The sequence below is a fragment of the Rhineura floridana genome, chromosome 2, assembly GCF_030035675.1.
Source record: "Rhineura floridana isolate rRhiFlo1 chromosome 2, rRhiFlo1.hap2, whole genome shotgun sequence".
Classification (NCBI taxonomy): Eukaryota; Metazoa; Chordata; class Lepidosauria; order Squamata; family Rhineuridae; genus Rhineura; species Rhineura floridana.
Genome location: NC_084481.1, coordinates 137,874,824 through 137,896,082, shown reverse-complemented (window position 1 = coordinate 137,896,082; position 21,259 = coordinate 137,874,824). Strand labels below are relative to the sequence as shown.

General features: G+C 39.2%; 1 protein-coding gene across 8 annotated transcripts in view; it reads left to right on the top strand.

Annotated features, from left to right (window-relative positions):
- The window catches only part of NELL1 (neural EGFL like 1), an 859,864-nt gene that overhangs the window by 820,508 nt on the left and 18,097 nt on the right, over positions 1-21,259 (top strand). For all 8 annotated transcript variants that reach the window (XM_061610630.1, XM_061610631.1, XM_061610636.1 and 5 more), the window contains one exon: positions 16,036-16,229. In XM_061610630.1, coding sequence (XP_061466614.1) covers positions 16,036-16,229 — 194 coding nt within the window. The remainder of the gene's footprint in view (positions 1-16,035; positions 16,230-21,259) is intronic.

Here is a 21,259-nt window from a genome sequence, read left to right as displayed (position 1 = left end):
TCGAGATTGCTCTGGGTGACAGGCTCCCTGCCAGATCCCCACCTCTCAAGGGTTGTCTGCTGCTGCTTCAGCATTTTGGGAGGAGGGGTGTCATGCATTGGTTCAGGGAGGCCACGTCTCCTTGCCTTTATTGCTTCTTCAATTGCTCTCAGCTTCTCAGGGTGTGCCCTCTGAGGAAGAAGAACAAAGCATGAATCCAAGAAAAAATGGAAGAGGAACTTCACAATTTAAACATAAATAGATAATGGACACTCTTTGAGGACCAGCATGACAAAGGCTTACCTCAAAATGTTTCTTCACATTGAATGACGAGGAAACAGCTGATGTCAGATTTTTGATCCTTGGAAGGCAGTAATTGCATCGTACAACAACATTTTTCCCACTCTGGCTCACAAATGTACAAGCTTTCTCAAAGCCAAACCATGGTACTTGCTGTTCTGCAGATGTGGCTGTGGGCAACTGGCACTGCTTCATGCCCTCCTCCTCCTCATGCATAGGGCCTCCTTTCTGAACCTCACTTTCTAGTTTTGCCTCCTCAGGATCAACAAGCTGTGACTCAAGTGGCCGCACTAACTGACTGCTGCTCTCAGCAGCAAAACCTGCAACAGGCGTCTCTGTAATAAACAAGAGATAATGCTCCTATATGGGTGAACTTCAGCTGTGATGTGCCCCCATCTCTTCCCCATGCTGCAAATTGCCCCAGTCAGAGTGGAAGTAAGCAGGTCGATAGCACAATTAAAAGAGATCCTATTTGCATCATTTTTGCTCACTGAATAACCCTGCCTGGGCCAGTCTAACCTACTATCTCACAGGGTTGTTGTGAGAACAAAATGAGACTAGGGTTCAAATCCCCACATAGCCATGAAGCTCACTGGGTGACCTGGGGCCAGTCACTGCCTCTCAGCCTCATGAAAACCCTATTCATAGGGTCACCATAAGTTGGAATCAACTTGAAGGCGGTACATATATTTTTTATTTTGAATATGATGATTATGATAATAAATATGCAGCATTTCAAATTAATTCTGTATGAGAAGCATTCCATGCCAAGCTTGGAAAACCAAGGATGAGGTATAAAATGTAGACAAAAATACTTTTGACAAAATGCCGTTTATCTTTTATATCTATATCTATAATTAGCAATACAGCTGTATGATGTATGTAAAGTATTTTTTCTTTCCCTTTTCTTTTTTATTAATATTTTAGTACTACTGCTAAAGTTCTGATGAAAGAATAAAGCATTCATTAGCCAAATTCAAATGATTAGAACACATCACATAAATTCCACTGAAGTTGGAGTTTTTGCCATAGAAAATGAAAAAAACATATAACCTATGATAGCCCAATAGACAGTCAGAACTAATATATAACCCTATTGCTTCTCATTTGCAAATCTTGCAAGATCTAAGGTAACTCTAGATCAGGTGATGCATGTTATGTACATTTGTATAGATATTAGCAGAGATTGTCAACAGTCTATCTCTCTCTGGGACTGGGAATCTCTCTCTCACAGAACATGAGTCTGAGAGCTGGGGGACTGAGAGGAGGAGCTGTAAGGACCCTACTTCTCACCTCATCTCTGCCAAGAACAAAAAAATTAGCCTTAAGCCATTTATTATACGCCTAATGATTTTTTATTTTTATTATTATTATTACTGAGACAGTTTTTGTCCCACATACAATTCAGTCTTGTGATTAAACAGGACAAAAATACAAATAAAAAGAAAGATGGAGTTCAAATAAATATACAATAAAAAGCTAGCCGGCATTTTAAAAGGCAGGAGTGCTCTGTCTGGATAAATACAGCACACAGGTATGCATAGGAACAAGAGGGAGAGTTCAAAAAGGGGGGGAAGGAAGAGAAGTAGGCCAGAGCTTGGAAAAGTTACTTTTTTGAACTACAGCTCCCATCAGCCTAATCCAGTGGCCATGTTGCCTAGGGCTGATGGGAGTTGTAGTTCAAAAAAGTAACTTTTCCAAGCTCTGAGTAGGCTGAAGTTTCAGAAGTGCCTTGTGATTGATGGGGGGGGTGGCAGCAAGGCAAGGACAGGCAGTGGGAGGGGCAGAAGGGGCCACGGGGGGGCAAAAATGCCATGGGGGGGCGGAAGCGGCCATGGGGGCACACACACACACACAAATCATCGTCACTCACCTCCACAGCTCTTCGCCATTCTGCTGCTGCCTTCTCCGTTGTCCTTGCCCTGGCTTTTTCCTCCGGCATCCATTTTGTCCTCTCAGACACTAGCAGGCCCTGCCTATTCACCTCTTCCCTCGTGCCTCCTAACACAGATCATGAGGGAAGAGACAGTCTGCGCAGAGGTCCAATCAGTGTGAGGCACATGTCTTGTGTTAACCAATCACAGCCAGGAGCTGACTTCCCCTTGTTCCCGCCCCCATGTAACATCCAACCTAACGTGGAAACGTTAAAGTTGCAGCTGAAAAGTAGGGAAATTACTAGTCGTTCCGTTACTTGCCAAATGTAATGGAATTACCCACTCGTTATTTAAAATTGTAACTAATTACAAGTAACTTGTTAAAAATAACGAGTTACTTCCAAGCTCTGCACCTAACAGATAGTGACAAATTCTGTGACGAAGAACTTTGAGAATCTAATCATAATCTCTCAAAGATGAAGGTAAAGAGAGACTCCTTTTTTAATTCTGAGTGGTAGCAGTGAGCATACAAAAGATAGTTGACAGGGCTGGTGTCAGTCAAGTGCCTTACCTGTCTCCATTACCAAGTCAAATTAGCAGTAACTAAATGATGTTATTATCCGTTTTGCCACAGATGTGATTGCTGATTTCTCATGGCTGGATTCCATCCCGCTCAGCTAATATTTGAATTACTGAATCACATGGGCTTACAGGATCATGTGGATAGTACCTAAGGATGGGTGAGAAATTTGATTCAGTTCGCATTTAAAGCCAAATCTATCAAATTTACACTTTTTGAAACCATATGAAAACTGAAACACAGCCACCCTTGAACATTAGCAGTAATTATCCAACTATTGTCTTAATATCCCATGCAAGTAAAGTAATGTTCAAGAATCTACAACAAAGGGTCTTACCATATATGGAGCGAGAAATGCCAGATATCCAAGCTGGATTTAGAAAGGGAAGAGGCACCAGAGATCATATTGCAAACACACATTGGATAATGGAACGGACCAAGGAATTTCAGAAGGAAATCATCCTGTGCTTTATAGATCACAGCAAAGCCTTTGATTGTGTAGATCATGAAAAACTATGGATGCTTTAAAAGAAATGGGGGTGCCACAGCATCTGATTGTCCTGATGCGCAACCTTTACTCTGGACAAGAGGCTACGGTAAGGACAGAATATGGACAAACCGATTGGTTCTCCATCAGAAAGGGTGTGAGACGGGTGTATTTTATCACGCTACTTGTTTAATCTATACACTGAACATATCATATGGAAAGCAGGATTGGACCAAGATGAAGGAGGTATGAAAACTGGAGGGAGAAATATCAATATTTAAGATATGCAGACGATACCATACTACTAGCAGAAACCAGTAATGATTTGAAACGAATGCTGAGGAAAGCACAAGGTTAAAGAGGAAAGCACAAAAGCAGGACTATAGCTGAACATCAAGAAGACTAAAGTAATGACAACAGAAGATTTATGTAACTTTAAAGTTAAAAATGAGGACATTGAACAATACCTATCAATACCTTAGCACAGCCATTAACCAAAATAGAGACAATAGTCAAGAAATCAGAAGAAGTCTAGGACTGGGGAGGGCAGCTATGAGAGAACTAAAAAAGGTCCTCAAATGCAAAGATATATCACTGAACACTAAAGTCAGGATCATTCAGACCATGGTATTCCCTGTCTCTTATGTATGGATGTGAAAGTTGGACAGTGAAAAAAGCAGATAAGAGAAAAATCAACTCATTTGAAATGTGGTGTTGGAGGAGAGCTTTACACATACCATGGACTGCAAAAAAGACAAATAATTGGGTGTTAGAACAAATTAAACCAGAACTATCACTAGAAGCTAAAATGATGAAACTGAGGTTATCGTACTTTGGACACATCATGAGAAGACATGATTCACTAGAAAAGACAATAATACTGGGGAAAACAGAAGGGAGTAGAAAAAGAGGAAGGCCAAACAAGAGATGGATTGATTGCATAAAGGAAGCCACAGACCTGTACTTACAAGATCTGAACAGAGTGATTCATGACAGATGCTATTGGAGGTCGCTGATGCGGCTGCAAAAAAGGCAAACGCTATATCAGGCTGCATTAACAGAAGTATAGTTTCCAAATCGCGTGAAGTATTAGTTCCCCTCTATTCAGCACTGGTTAGGCCTCATCTTGAATACTGCATCCAGTTCTGGTCTCCGCACTTCAAGAAGGATGCAGACAAACTGGAACAGATTCAGAAGAGAGCAACAGGGATGATCAGGGGACTAGAAACCAAGCCCTATGAGGAGAGACTGAAAGAACTGGACATGTTTAGCCTGGAGAAGGGAAGACTGAGGGGAGATATGATAGCACTCTTCAAGTACATGAAAGGTTGTCACATAGAGGAGGGCTGGGATCTCTTCTCGATCGTCCCAGAGTGCAGGACACGGAATAATGGGCTCAAGTTGCAGGAAGCCAGATTTTGACTGGACATCAGGAAAAACTTCCTAACTGTTAGAGCCATACGACAATGGAACCAATTACCTAGAAAGGTAGTGGGCTCTCCAACACTGGAGGCATTCAAGAGGCAGCTGGACAGCCATCTGTCAGGAATGCTTTGATTTGGATTCCTGCATTGAGCAGGGCGTTGGACTTGATGGCCTTATAGGCCCCTTCCAACACTACTATTCTATGATTCTGTGATGCATAGGGTCACCATAAGTCGCAATCGACTTGAAGACACATAACAACAATGAATTTTGCCATGCAGCTTGCCAACCAAACAGTGGTTACAAAAATGCATATTGTAGGTGAAACTGTGAATGAAAATGAATATATGAGTGAAAATAACATACAAAAATGCATTATATGAAATTGCTTGCAAAACTGAACATTAGTCAAAATTGCCTGCAAAAAGTGTTTATTAGGAGAAGTTTGCACTAAAATGCTCGAGAATTTTCATGAGGATTTTAAAAACAACATTGGCAAATTGCTGCAGAAATGTGGAGAACTGAATCTAAGATCGGAAAAATGAGAAACAGAGTGAATCAAAATTGGTAAATCTTACCATCGCTAAGAGTACCATGTCCTTCATCAGTGCCATGTGATTAAGGCTGTATTCTTTCATAAACTTACCTAGGGGTATGTCTCATTGAATTCAAAGGAATTTACATCTGAGAAGACATGAGTAGGATTATGCTGTCAGTAATCTAAACTCGAGCTGAGCTGAATTTTTGTGAGTTTCAGTTTTCATGAGGAAATTTGCATTTTTGACAAGCAAGAATCTTTTTCTGAATAGAGAGGCAAATTACATCAAAATCAAAAGTATTTCATTACTTTTCATCCAAGTCTTGGACACCAAGTCCTGGATGTAATCTTTAATCAAGCTACGTGTCAGTAGAAATTATCTGTTGTGATACTGAATGCACTCTGCTTGTTCAGGTGATTTCACTACAGCTTGCTCATGATTAAATTTATTTAAGATTCATGCCAAGAAGAGGAGAAAAAATATGCAGTTTACCCAAGGAATGTTTATATCAGTTTTTCTAATTGTGAGTGCAATTAACATCATGTCTTTTTTCTCATTCCTCTTTTACTGTGTTAAAAATGGAAGAATGCTTTGGTTACTTTAAATGAGTATTTACTCATAGGCAAAAAACCTTGCGGTTTAAGAATGTACCTATAGCCAACAGATATTTCCATCAAACTTTAAAAAACAGGGAAATTGGGCAGCTACAGTGAATGCACCAGGGAAGCAGGAGACCTGACCTCTCTGAGATATTGTTCTGCCCTACAAATTTGTCAAAATGCAAACACAATTTGGGTTGTTCTTTCACAGTGCAATCCACTTCCTATGTAGCTTGGAAGAATTTGGTAGCAGAAGGAGTGGGAGGGGGAAGGAGGGGATTTGAAGTGGGTGGGGTGAAGGAAGGCGGAGGGGGCAAAAGCGAGGTGATGGGAGGGAGGAGGAGGAGGGGAGGGCAGGTTTGATCATTTGCATACTTACTGAGTTCAATGGGATTTACTCCTGTGGAATCATGCTTGAAAATGAAATGGACTGCCTTCAAGTCAATTCTGACTTATGGCGACCCTATGAATAGGGTTTTCAGGGTAGGCAGTATTCAGAGGTGGTTTACCATTGCCTTCCTCTGAGGCTGAGAGGCAGTGACTGGCCCAAGGTCACCCAGTGACCTTCATGGCAGTGTGGGGATTCGAACCCTGGTCTCCCAGGTCGTAGTCCTAGGATAGGTAAAACTGACCATAGGGGAGGGCAGAGGGGAGGAGAAGGATGGGATTGGAAGGGGATGGAGGAGGGGAAAGGAGAGGGAAGGGGCAAGAGGGAGGTGGTAGGAGGGAAGGGCGGGTTTGCTCATTTGCATGCTTTTTGAGATCAGTGGGATTTACTCCTGTGTAATCATGCTTAGGATAGGTGGAACTGACCTGGGAGAGGGGGGAAGAGGAGGGCAGGAAGGGGAGGGGTAAGGGAAGATATTGGGTGGGTGGGCACTGGGCAGAGGGGAAGCCCCTTTCCTTTCCAAAATTTAAACCTTGTGAACAGTATCATTCTTTTTCACTGTTTCCCGCACCTTTTTATTCTACAGCAGGCACATGTAGTTAGAACCAGAGCTTGGAAAAGTTACTTTTTTGAACTACAACTCCCATCAGCCCCAGCCAGCATGACCACTGGATTGGGCTGATGGGAGTTGTAGTTCAAAAAAATAACTTTTCCAAGCTCTGGTTAGAACCAATTGTCAGTGTTCTAAAAGCCAGACTCACAGCTGCTGGGCTTGCCTAATCAGGGGGTGACATTCACACCAGACTTTTATTTCACTTTAGGCAGTCATGCCTTCTCCCAAAGAATCCTGGGAAGTGTAGTTAGTGAAGGGTGCTGAGAGGTGCTAGGAGATGCCCTGTTCCACTCACAGAGCTTCAATCGGAGCGGCTGACGGTTAAACCACTCTGGCCACTGAAGCTCTCTGAGGGAAATAGGAGTCTCCTCTCAGCCCCCTCACAAACTACACTTCCCAGGATTCTCTGGGGGAAGCCATGACTGTCTCAAGTGAAATAAAAGTCTGGTGTGAATGTCACGCCCCGATTAGGCAAGCCCAGCAGCTGTGAGTCTGGCTTTTAGAACACTGACAGTTGGTTCTAACTGAGCATGCCTGTGCTTATCATTGACTTCAATGTTAAATTTCTTAAATTAATTAAAAATCAGCCATGCATTTTTTTAACTTTTAAACTGCAGAAGATGAAGGTCAGGGTATGGGGCAACGTCAGTAATAGGATTATAGGTACTCTGTAAACATGGCTGATTTTTAATTAATTTCAACAAATTAGGAGAACTCTGACAGAAAGAAGTCCAAAAGGGGTTTGTTTGTTTTTTCTGTTTTTGATTCTCTCTGACTGTTTTGTGTATCGCCATGAAAATTTAGAGGGTTGTTAAGTAAGTGTTTCTGAGTTCAGGCCTGTAAGTTGTGTAAGGTTTTGTTTTGAAATGAGCTTATGGGAAGGATCAGAATGGCATGGGGTATTTTCAATTTAACATTGTAGAATGCGAAAAATCCATTTTGACTATAGTATGCAGCTCAAAAGCTTGTAGAATTTCCTTTCCCTGCTCTAAAGCAAGTTTGGTACAATACTGTCACAGTGTACACTAAATTGGGAGTAAGTCCTAATGCACACAAAAGGACTTACTTCCAAGTGATACAGTGAAAAATCTTTCATAATGCACCATGCAAAGGATCATTCAGACCATGGTATTTCCAATCTATGTATGGATGTGAAAGTTGGACAGTGAAAAAAGCGGATAAGAGAAAAACCAACTCATTTGAAATGTGGTGTTGGAGGAGAGCTTTGTGGATACCATGGACCACGAAAAAGACAAATAATTGGATGTTAGAACAAATTAAACCAGAACGGTCACTAGAAGCTAAAATGATGAAACTAAGGTTGTCATACTTTGGACACATAATGAGAAGACATGGTATCATAGAATCATGATTCACTAGAAAAACAATAATGCTGGGAAAGACCAAAGGACATAGAAAAAGAGGAAGACCAAACAAGATATAGATTGATTCCATAAAGGAAGCCACAGACCTGAACTTACAAGATCTGAACAGGTGGTTTATAACAGATGCTATTGGAGGTTGCTGATTCATAGGGTTGCCATAACTTGTAATTGATGAAGGCACATAACAAATGTACCATGATGCCTCTCTCTTTTTTAGAGCTCTTTTTTTTTTAAATGCAAGTTGCATCTCCTGCCATGCTTGGAAAAAAGCCCTGCAAAGCTATATCAGTAGGCCTCTTTGTCAATTAAATGAATTAATGTAATTCTAATTTTTTTCAGGCTAATATATAATAAAATGAAGCTTTAAATGTGACTAGCAGTGGCCATCAAAAGTTACAAAAGGTTATTCTCAGATCTCCTATCTTTTGTTAGAAATGGTGGGAATTGTACATAGAATCTATAATGAGCAAAATGTTTGGTCTGCCAATGAGGCTTGGCTTTCTCAGATATATGCTATAAGTTTTTAAAATAAGTGGTAGAGATTTTCTAACAAAATTGTTTTAATTTTTAAAATTTATAATGTGCTTTTCAGAAAATTAAGGCAGCATATAATAAAATACAATGAATCAAAATATAGCCACAAGTATTAAAATGCTATTAAAAAAAGTAATAATTTCTCTAAACAGAGCTTGCCTTATGTGAGTTATTGACACTCTTTGTTGATGAACAGAAAAAATTGAAATATAAGGAGCTGATTGCTTTTCTACTTGTGGCAACATGCCAAACAATAGCCTTCCACTGGAAAACTGCAAATAAGCTTACTCTGGAACAATGGATGCAAAGGATTTGGTAGACAGCTTTAATGGAAAAACTTGCTCAGGGACTCAAATCGCACAAAAAACAAGCAGTCTAAAATGTGTTTTTAGATTTGTATATTTGTTTTTAATTTTTTTTATTGTTGTAAACCGCCCAGAGAGCTTCGGCCATGGGGCGGTATGCAAATGCAATAAATAAATAAATAAGTCTCTGATAAATGTATTAATATTTGGTATTGCTTTATTCAATATATAAGGAACCAGGACCACCCAAAGAATCCACTGTTGACCTTCTAAGATAACCTGTGAAATGGAAAAAGAAATACTGTTGTGTGCGTTCCAACCTCTGAATGGTGAGAGACTTCCAGGGATTCTAACAATGACCCAAGGTTAGGTTTTCTTGGAATGAACGCCAGCAGAGGCTGTGGTATCTTTAGGGTATATGCTTTTATTTACACACATACACAACCGGAACATAAGCCATGGCCTTGGATTCAGCACAGAGAGCAGGGCAAGCCTCTCTGCATCTTTCCAGCTACCATATCAAACTAAAAAACAAAATCTACCTCCTTGGAGGGGGAGGGCTACCCTCATTCCTATGGCAACACATCAGCCCTTGACCAAATCCTTAGAGATGTTAATAGGGCACTTGACATATTTGGCTGGTCCTATTAGCTTAACAGAGTTCAGTTCAGCAGTCTTTTCTGCTGCAAACTGCACCCCACTCATACAGAATTATAGGCTTGGAGGGTATCCACCAACATCATCCAAACCACCACAACTTCAATTTTACAACAATATAATAAAAAAGATAAAAACAAAATACGGACAAGTAAACAATAATTAGTCTGCATCAGTTACCTGAAAATGTTTAGAAAGAAGGGGGAGGGTTAACAGATTCTTGTTATTCTTTTTTGTCAAGAATCTAACATACAAATACTTTGGAATCTAATCTGCTCTGGGGGATTGGAGGAACCCCTCAAACAGATTTGGTGGAGCAATGAGAGCAGGGGTGATTCTGTTGTGCAAGCAAAAATCCTTATATTGACAGAATGTTAATGTAGCACTACTTGGAATACAACCCTGGCCTTTTAGCTACTGAGTGAAATCAGAGCTGTGATTGAGAAGCGCTTCAGAGAAATGTAGACTTGTACATACACAAGTGAAGATCCCCAGCTTCAGAATTACCCAGGAAGTTCTTTCAAAAAATGAGGAAAGGCTGTAGCTCAGCAGCAGAACTCTCCCTGGCATCTGCAGATTGGATTGAGAAAGACCCCTGTCTGAAACCCTGGGGAGAGCCACTGCCAGTCAGTGTAGACATTACAGAGCTAGATGGACCAATGTTCTGACTCAGTAAAAGATAACTTCCTATGCCCGCATGACATCCTAGTTCATTGTGAAGCCTTTTGGGGGCGTCTTCCTCAGCGCATGTTTCAATCTACATTTTCTCTAGCTTCCGACAATGGAAAAAAATTGTCTGTTTTATTTTTAATTGACTTCTTGATTCACTTTGAAGGTGTTGTTCATCTTCACTGGTATAGAGAAGTGATTCCCAAGGAAAAGAATTGAGAAAACCAGGATGTCAGGGTAGCTGCAACTGGGCAATAGCATGTCCAGACAAAAGATAAAAGTAGCAGGAAAAACTCTTTCATGATCTTTCGAAGTCAGGTTTAATTTCATGCAAAAAAATTTTTTTTCTGAGCACATAATGATTAAAACACATCTTAATGCAAATAAAACCCATCATTAGTATATTCATTTGGCTGTGGAGAGAGATTGTAGTTCAGAAAGCATCGGACACACCAGTTCTGCAAGCAGCCTAGTGTTACCTTCCTAATATTGTGAGCCGGGGGGGGGGCTGTGAGATAATAGCATATGACAGCCCTGCACTGTACTCCACTATTGTCAGCCAGTCCTTTGGTGTGTTGTTGTTGTTTTAATGGAAACGTAGCATGGGGGCTCTTACGTTGATTGTAGCAGTAATTGTGTGTGTGGGAGGCAATTAATTGCTTTCCAACCTACAGAGAAAAAATATGGGGATTCTTGGGGGGGGGTTTCTGCTTAAATGTTTAAATTCATGTCAAATGGTCCCATTCTCTTTACTTAAAAAATAAAAGAAAGAATGGTGTCTGTTATGTGCTGATAATCTTGCTATAGTTATTATAAGCAATAAATAGATAACCACAACAAATGCTCTAAGAATACATTGCTTGCTTTTTAACAATTTTACGTTTGAATTTATCCAAGCATGGGCATCTGTGCCACGGTTGCTGTTAATCTTACATCTCTTTTGATTCTCCCCCACACCACCGCTGCCTGGCCATCTTAAGCATCACACCTGTCTTGCACTGAATGTAGCACTGCCAGCCAGTCCAATATAAACTGATGAAAGACTAACTGAAAATAAACAAGCTTTTATCCTCATGCCTTTATGCAAAGCAATGGTGCAACAATACCTCTGTATAGTTCTAGCCTCATAATCTAACAAAGGTTATTTTAGAATTGGAAAAGGTTGAGAAAGGGGCAACCAAAATGATGAAGGGTGGGAAGTGACTATTCTATGAGGAAAGGTTACAATATGTGAAGCTTTTTAGTTTGGAAAAAATGCAGATTTTCTCCCTCATACTTGGAGCCATCCAATGAAGCTGAAACTGTGGAATTCACCACCACAAGATGTAGTAATGGCTTTAAAAGAGGGTTATGCAAATTAATGGAGATTAAGGCTATCAGTGACTACTAGCCATGATGGCTGAACTACATCCAGTGTCAGAGACAGTATACCTCTGAATATCTTCAAATGGCTAACAAATGCAAACATTCTGCAGTGTAAAAAGGAGGAGGATGCTGGGATCAATTACAGTTCCTATGATTCTGACAGGAAATGATGCATCTGAAACTTTCATTTCTAGTTCAGCAGGCAGGCAGGCAGGCAAGGCAAAGGGCTGCTTAGCTTACGAGTTGAGTTCCCACTTGCCTCTGGTTACGCCCCTCTCCACCCTGCAAACAAAGGTAAGGGGTTACTTATTGTGAGGGGGAATGACCAGGCTTTTGAGGTGAGGGGGATACTTGCACCTCCTTACCCTGATCATGTCTCCTGAATAAAGAAAAATTAAATGCAGGGCCCCATTTAAATACTACAATGAAAGGGTTGAGATACTCTCCTTAGATTGATTGATTGATTGATTGATTGATTGATTACATTTATATACCGCCCCACAGCCAAAGCTCTCTGGGCGGTTTATAAAGAGTGAAAAGCTCGTAGAAGAGAAGATTCTCAAGTAGACCTGACACAACTCATTTTGGACTTTGTATGTCAAAACTAGCACCTTAAATTGTGTCCTGAAGCCAACTAGTAATCAGTGCAGATGTATAAGTACAGGTATAAAATCTTTGCCTTGTTTAGCAGTCCTATTTATATTACAAGCTGAACTTGTAATTTTCTGACATTTGACAACTAGCTCAAATGGCAAAAGCAATAACATAATAAACTAATTTGTATTAAGACCCTAAAAAGAGTCATGACAAGGTGCCGGGCATTTGCTTTATTGATTATTTGTTCATTGGCTGGTTTGCTGATTTTGGCACTGCTCAGTGGGAAATGCTGTTTTTGAGATCTCAGCATGAAGTATTTGGGGGTATGTAAATAGGATGCCTCTTCTCCTTTGGTTATATGTATAATAGATTAAGTTGGGTTTTGTAGTGCAAACAGGTCTGTTGTACTGAGAATATGAATAATGTTGGTTTCCATAATTGCTAACATCTGGCTTCTCATAAATCTGTTAAATTGCATGGAAATAGAATTAGAGTCTATGTTGTAAGTAAAGCAATTACATGGAACTTGGTAGGCAATATGGCCCTGTGCTCATCTGTGAAATTCTTTTTAGTTTTAAACTGTGAAATCTGTTCCTCTAATCTCTGATTTAACCCTGCTGCATATGTTATGCACAGCCTTAACCTAGCAGAAAAAGACATGGTTTTGCATCTTATGAGTACAAAAACACCAGTGGATAGTTATGGTGATATTTTTGCCTCTAATGTTTTTAACCTGAAGTGTAAGTGGAGAGCTCCTGAAAAGACAAATAATGAGGAGAAAGTGAAGATAACTAATTTGCATTTTCCTTTTAAAACAATTTATTCTTGATACATTCACTGATGGCCTTAGTTTTATTACTAGTATATAGCTTTCCTTTTCATAATTCTCTTTCAGTTAATACTCAGTATGACATGAGATTTGGTTTTAAGGCACCAGACCACCTTTTCATTACCTATAGCATTCCTTTCAAGTTGCATACCTTATAAAATGGAAAATCAAGAGAAAAGTAATGGAGTTAAAGAATGTGTACATTAACATTCCTTAAAGATTGCCAAATTATAGCTGTTTTGTCAGAATGAAGCAGCAAAACTATCATTACCAGGAAGGGAATGTTATTGTAAACAGAAATTGAAACTACACATTAAGCAGAGTTTTGTGATGTATGTCTGTCTTTAAGTCCAAAGCAGCCCGAGGAAGGCTGCATTTAAATAGAAAAGTGGACACAGAGAGGCTTTTTCCCTTCCTATCTCTGTATTGAGAAGGGGATTGGACTCGGTGACCTTAGAGGCCCATTCCAACTCTATGATTCTATCCTTTTTCCAACTTCAAATGGACCTACCCAGATGGTTTGTTGCTGTTATTTTTGCTGAGGATGGGAAGGGGGAGGACAGACACAGGGAATTATCAAAACTTCATGGAGAAGCATTTAAGGAGCTTGCAGCAAAGGAGTAGGTTTTGTCCTGTTACCGATGTCAGGAGCGTACAATTGATGCATTTTAGAACATTCGAAGGGGAGATGTAATCATTGCTTGCCACTTCTGTGTTTTATATTGCATATTTCATATTGCACATGTAGGTGTGTATACACAATAACAGGGCTGTGGAGTCAGAGTCAGAAGCAATTTTGGGTGGAGTCGGAGTCGGTAGAAATGTACCGACTCTCACTCCGGCTTCAAAATAAATTTTGATTGACAATTTTTTTAAAGTATAAATTCAAAATGTCAAAGAAGCTTCCCATGAAGTCAGCTGCAGTTGAGCATTTCACCATAACTCAAGATGGAAAACATTTTGTGTGTCAGTGTATGACACAAGACCCAGATGAAGACAAATGCTGTGATGCCAAGATCAGCGCATATTCAGGCAGCGATAAAAATGCTCCTATGAGAGATTCCCAATTAAAAAGACATTTACAGCCCTTTCCAGGTCTGTGGAGTTGGAAGCAATTTTGGATGGAGTCGGAGTAGGACAGTAGAAAAATAGAGGAGTCGGAGTCGAAGGTTTGGCGTACCGACTCCACAGCTCTGCACAATAATCTCTTCAGTCTCATGCAGATGCAAAATTTTTTGCTATTCTGAGATATAGTATGGTCATTTTTTCAGTTAATATATACAATAGGAAGTCTAATTGTGTCATTTGCATTGCAGCTAGAAATAGTTATGTGCAAATGGAGCTCATACATTTTGTTCTTGTTCATATGGTATTTAATTAACATTGCCACTTCTCTAAAAGGAAATGAACCAGTAATTTTATTTGCAGCTTAATTTAAATTTCTATGTGCAAAATGTTTAGGTTCTTATTAAGTACTAGGTAGAAAAACAAAAAGGTGGGCAGAGGCGGATCAAAGGGGGACGGACCACTTTTTCCTATGTTCTGCCAGGCTCACACCGGCAGGGCAGAAGATGGGAGGGTACTTTTTTTCCTTTGTTTGTTTTGAAGAAACTATTCCCTTGCATTGAATGTAACAGGTGTAGTTGCATTTCCCAGCTAGAAAATTGAAGGTAATGAAAATATGTTTTTGAATTATTGTCTAGCTGATCCCTTTGGTAAAGAAACAATATAATCCCTTTTCATTTCCTCAGTTGTCCTGCCAAACACACAAACTGTGGAGGTTGTAAACAGGGCTATAGTTGTAGAATTTTTATAGTGAGTGACTTTTGTGACAGTAAGTGCTACTTTGGTAGTGCTCTGTAATTAGAACCACACTAATTTCTTTGTGCCTCTTAATACAAGCCAAGAGTAGAGAGGCATTAGAAATATTTTTTGCTCTGGAAATTTAAAATATGTGCTTCTACCCAAGGAAAACGAGACTGAATTTCTCTGTTTCATATTTACTGCTGCTAACTTAATAAGGACCAAAATTCAACTTTTGGGGACTGCCTTCTTTCCGCTAAAGATAGACAAGTGTTTCATTTCATCTGTAATAGGAACTAGTTCATACATTATCTTAGCTGTCTCTCTTATGTGTGAACAGTATAACATTGGAGAAGCTACACACAAGAGACCAAGAGAGCAATATTTAATTGCTCATGTGAGCAGTTTACTTGTGTCATCAGTGCAGCACTGGAGGAGGGAATTCTCTAAAAATGAGTTGACTCTGTGTGATCATATAACCCTTCATGATTTCTTCTTCTTTATAACCAACTCTCTCAATGCCGAATTCCCTTTAGACTTACTCATGGTACCTTGAAAGTACCATTATTTATTTTCCTCCAGAATGTATGTCATGGCTTCTTTCTTTCTTTCCCACTAATGTGGGAAAGCTCTATGATTGCTGTTAGCATGGAAATGTATTTGCCTACATGTATCTTCACTACTTCCTTTTTCTGTACAAGAACAGTCTGCTACTTAAATAGGAACAATTTGCTCCTTGTGTGTTTGTGTGTGTGGTGCGTGCACATCTGGTCCTGTCCCCTTATTCTTTTTTTCCCTAAATCATCCTTGAGAGCCACATTGTCATTTAACCATTAAGTATCCAGGAAATGTCTTAATAATGTGGGAATGAAAGTTTCTGTTATTGTTATTATTTCTCCTCCTTGGTTATGATTCATCCTGAGGAATAACATTTTACAAAATCCATTTCCTTTCAATCTAACAGTGTAGCTGTAGAAAGGATGTATCTTCCTTTGAACAGTGGAGGCTTTTCTTTTACAATCCTATTTTTGAGTAACTACTTAATGATCCCAAAGGACTACAGTTCATATGATTTGCTGAAGCCAATAAACTCTCTTTATTGCGCAGATATTGATGAATGTGCCTTAAGGACTCACACCTGTTGGAATGATTCAGCCTGCGTGAATCTGGCAGGGGGGTTTGATTGCCTCTGCCCATCTGGTCCATCCTGTACTGGTGACTGCACACATGAAGGAGGCTTAAAACGGAATGGCCAGGTATGGACACTGAAGAAAGACAGGTGTTCTGTTTGCTCTTGTAAGGTAAGCTCCTATTTAATTTGTTTTGGTAGTTTAGAAGGTCTCTTGTATTTACTCTATTAATAGTATGATTTTTTTTCTTTATTTTTTTTTTATAAAAAGCCCATTTTAGAGAACCAAGTCCATTTCAGACTAAAGGTTTAATTCTTCCAAAACCACCTGAGCTACTGGAGAGTTGAAATCTAAATTAAAAAGGCATTAGGTCTGATAATCTCTACTTTGTTCCTAATAAATAAGTAAATTTACCCTTGCAAATAGGTTTGCATCCATGCCAAACTGGTAAGAGAAAACAAAGGGCAAACTTCTCCTGGAGTATATTAGGAGAAACTAATGTTTTCTGCCAGTGGAATAAAACAATGCCCTAAGACAGTTGTAGATGACTGGAAAGATGAACACCTGCACTGCTGGATACTAAATAGCACATTTCAGAGAAACCTTTCCCTGTATGACAGCCCTCCCTTACACTTCTAGAACAAAACTGCCCTGACCATCTGAGGTTTGCATGGTGGCAACAAGGTGTTGGCCCAGCACATTCTCTGTTATGACATCCTTCTTGGATAATCTTGTCCCTTGAATGGCATTTTACACTGCTGTGAACCATACTGGAGTTACACTTCATGGCTGAATATTTTATTGTAAAAACTAACCTCCATGATGTGAAATAAAGGTAAAACTATGAATAAGAGTCAATTAATTTTTCAAACGGGTGAAAATCAGGGTTGTGCCTTTATTTGACCCCATAATAGCACATTTATAAAGACTATTAAATTATTATTAAATCCTCCTCTAGTGCAAAATAACCTCTCAGAGTTGCTTACAACATTGAAAAATTACAATTTTAAATCATCATACAAGTAAAGAATTAAAGTGCACAGGTGTTTTTAACCTATTTATTGTACTTGTGTTTATAAGTATCTACAATGTTGTAATTGGGTGTGACATCTATTAATTTTCACTGATGTAGTTGCATTGGGAGGAGGAGTTCATTTTCCTGTTCTAATCTGTGGGGAGTCCCTCTTTTTCCTGTATGTCATGATTTTACACCATAAAGAAAAGAGTTTTCATCTCATTTTTAAAATCACTTGTTGCACAAATTCATCATAAGATTTTCTTTAATCTAAACCTCTGATGACTCTTGTGTTTTAGATGCACTCTAGTCATTGGGCTAAAATGGCATTCTTTTTGTACTTTACCTCTTGGTACAATCAAAGTACAAGAAGGTGGTCGTGGTAAAAGGTGACAGTAGTCACTGTGGTTCTTTTTGTTCTTATTTTATCAGATGAAAAGACAATAGATTCCCTACTTGTTCATTCCACACACATAGTGGAAGGATTATTTAGAAATTGCTGAGGCTATTTTACAGATGGATATTTGACACTCCAAAGCAACAAGAGACTTGGTGTAGTGTAAACGGCTACATATTTGTGACACTGAAATATTGGGGTCAAATTGCTCTCTGTAGAGTGTAGAGAACAGGTCGGTATACATAATATAAAATACTATGTGAAGTGTATAATTCCAACAATATCAAAAACTGTGCTAAAGATGAAATTCTAAAGTTTGAACTATATATGTAATTTGCCAAATTTAATTTCATTATCCCTCTTGGATTATTGCAATAGATTATTGCAACACTTAATTAAAAACAAACACAACCATACAATATAATGGTGAAGTAGAATATGATGGCAAGGGGAACTAAATGCTCAAACAGGATGGTTAGTCATTGAAACAAAAACTGAGGTCCAGATGGAAGGACCACAAGATTTGAAAAATAAGTAATTTTTTTTTCTAGGGATGAGAGGATTTTCCGTGACTATTCTTTTATTTTTCCATGGATTTGCTCTCCTGTGTCCTGTTCATCCTAATTACAGTTTGAAGACTTTCTAAAATTAATTCCAGAATTGGACTGTAGTTTGCTAAAGCATTCTGTTCCTTCACTCTATTTCCATGTTATCTGTGTTCCTGATGCATACTTACACAGTGATAAATCACTGTGAAAAAGCTATCTGGATGTGATTGTACATATTACTGTATCAGTATCCTCCTTGTGCAGTGCTTTACATATGTGCCACTGGCAAAACACCAAAAAGAATCTTGATATAACCATACATTTTAATCAGAGTTAAGATTGGCTTTTATTTTATTATTGCACATAAATGTTCATATACTGCAGTAGAATACAGCAGAATAGGATCTTGATGTACTCATATATATATGATTGCATCAAGATTGCTTTTTGCAATATGTTATTGTTAATGTAGAAAGGTGAAAGATATGAAGGAACTGAAAGATGCTACAGATCAGGGATATGCATTTGCTTTGGGATGAATGGAAGACTAGAATGAATGAGCCTATTCAGTTCAATTTTCATTCATTGTGCAATTAATGAATAGAATGCATTGAGGAATGAATCAGTCCCATTTCGTCCTTCCTTTTGTTCTGTTTGTAGCATAGGAGGAGGGACTTACCTGACACTGGTGGCAGCAGGAGAAGTAATCAGCAGCTGTTGTGGTGGCCGCCATTTTGTTTCACCAGGAATGCCCTGATGCAGCATTCTTCTGAGGCATAAAGGAAACAAACAGCAGCCTCTGCATTTCTTTCCCTCCTCCCAGAATGATGCTGCATTTGGGCATTCCGGGGGAAAACAAATTGACATTCATGAAGACTGGTCCTGATGTGGTGTCAAAACCTGTCTTTTTAAAAGGGGGAAATATCTAAAGAAACATGAATACCATAATGTAACAAATGCAAAGAAAACAGGAAGTGAAACAGTTCAACAGCACGATGAGAATCAACAGTTGCTGTGCCAGCCATCTCATAGCTCCACCAGTTTCTTTTCTCTACCCTACTATAAGAAATATAACTCTGGGAGATGGCATTACCTGCGAGTAGATGGGACAGGAGCGTAGGTGAAGAGACTGATGGGGCAGCAAAGGAAGCTTTATATTAACTGTATACTCTCTTGGTGCTGCACAGCCTTTAAAGGGATGGGCAATGTATTTTATGTACATAGGAAGGAATTGGGATTTGGGTATTTTAGTGACCAGACCTAGACTGCTCTTCACACATGGCAGTTGCAGAGTGGTTTCCAGACACAATGAATAAAACAAGATAATAGGTTGGGCAGAACCACAGCAATGGCCTCCTGGCATCAGCATCTTGCTGCTTACCAGGAGGAAGAAGATGAGGTGGCTGTGAGGCTGGGTATGCACAGGTGCACTGGCAGGAGCAGTGGCTTAACTAGGCCAGTATGCCTGCGTGACAGGAGTCTTGTCATCACCTTGCCCAATCCTTCCCCTCCCCACTGCAAAGCACCAGTGACATTGCTGCTGGGGACTATTGCTGTGGCTCTGCTCCACTGGCTGAGCTGCTCCTGCCGCAGTTATTATTATTATTTATTACATTTGTATACTGCCCCATAGCCAAAGTTGTGCTTTGTGTGAAGAAGCAGATCTATTGTGGACTGCTGGGACCCCTGCCTCCTGCTGAATTGACTAAACCCCTGACAACTTTGTTCTTAAATGAAGCTGGGGTTTTTTATTTGAATTAACTATTCAGCAAATGAATGATCCACTACCTACATTTAAAATAACTCATTAGTATTCTTGATTTCAGTTTTATGCTATGCATGTAGAAGCACTAAAATTGTTTATTCACCTATAATAACAGGTAGAGTTTCCAGCACAATAATTCCTATAATTACCATCCCCACAATTTGAATAAACTCATTTTCCCTTTTTCACCAAACTGACACATACTGTCTTTTTTTACATTTGAAAACAATATTGATGCTTTAGTTATCACAAAGATTGTAATTTAATCTGTAGCCATCCAAATGTGAAGGATCCTATGCAAGGAGTAAATATTTAGCAGATGTAGTAAGAAAACTATTTTTAAAAAATGTTTTAAAAATGACTCGGAGAGCATGATCCAGCCAAAGAGAAACACATTTATATTCCAATTATTTTAGTGAGAAAGAAATGTGAAATGGTGCCCAAAGTTGTTAGACAGGGTGATACATATTCACCTGCTGTTTCATCTGTTGGACTGTAGGTCAAGCTATATAAAAAAAACTATAACTGGATATAAATGTAGGTGAAGGGATGATAGGTCCCCCATTAACTTGCTATATTAAATTCCTCTGGCAGTTCTGGTTTTGCAGTGTAGTGTCTTCTTGCTAAATTAATGATGCTACCTGTTCAGCTGCAAATTTATTTAAAAGATTATGATTGCACAGTTATTCAAAATTTTGGAAAAAAAACCCATTGCTTCATGATAGTCATATAATGAATAATATAAACATTTCTTTATTCAGTGTACATCCAAGAAGCTATTTCCAAGGCAACAGTTTAATGTGCCCATTTTGGGAGACAAAAGTGGTCAATCTGAGAACTTTCCCATACAACATATAATAGAAACTGCCTAATACATTTTTAGATGTCCCTTGGAACAGAAATAATCCCATCTTTGAAGTCTGTGGAAATGTTTGTGGTACTTAAAGCTAACTATGTATTTAAGACATCCCACAACCAGGATCTATAAGAATTTGTATCTTCAGTGGGTGTCACTTTGCTGGCGGAAGTCATCCATCAATGGAGTGGGGAGGCAATTTTCAGTTGGGGGGCGTTTGGAGCAGATTTGGGTGGGTCGAGGGCACAAGAGAATTGCTGAAAATTGCCTCCCTCTCCATTCCATTGATGAATGCTTTCATCGATAGAGCAACATACATTGGGTTCCACCCAATAGATGATGCCTTCATGGAATAGCTAAGTCCCCATGGCACGGAGTCTGATATGAGGGATTTTTAAAAATTTTTACAAACTGTTCACTGATAACACACAACTTTTTAATGTAGGGGAAGTAAAGCACACAAATGTTATGAAAAAACTATTCTTGCTTCTTTGAGTAATAACACTACAATGCATTCAAACACTGCATTGTTTTAGGATTGGATCCAAATGTGCTCTATCATTGCATGGAAAGCATGTTTTGCTCACAGAAAGGTGTTTTGCACCTCACACTTGAGCAAA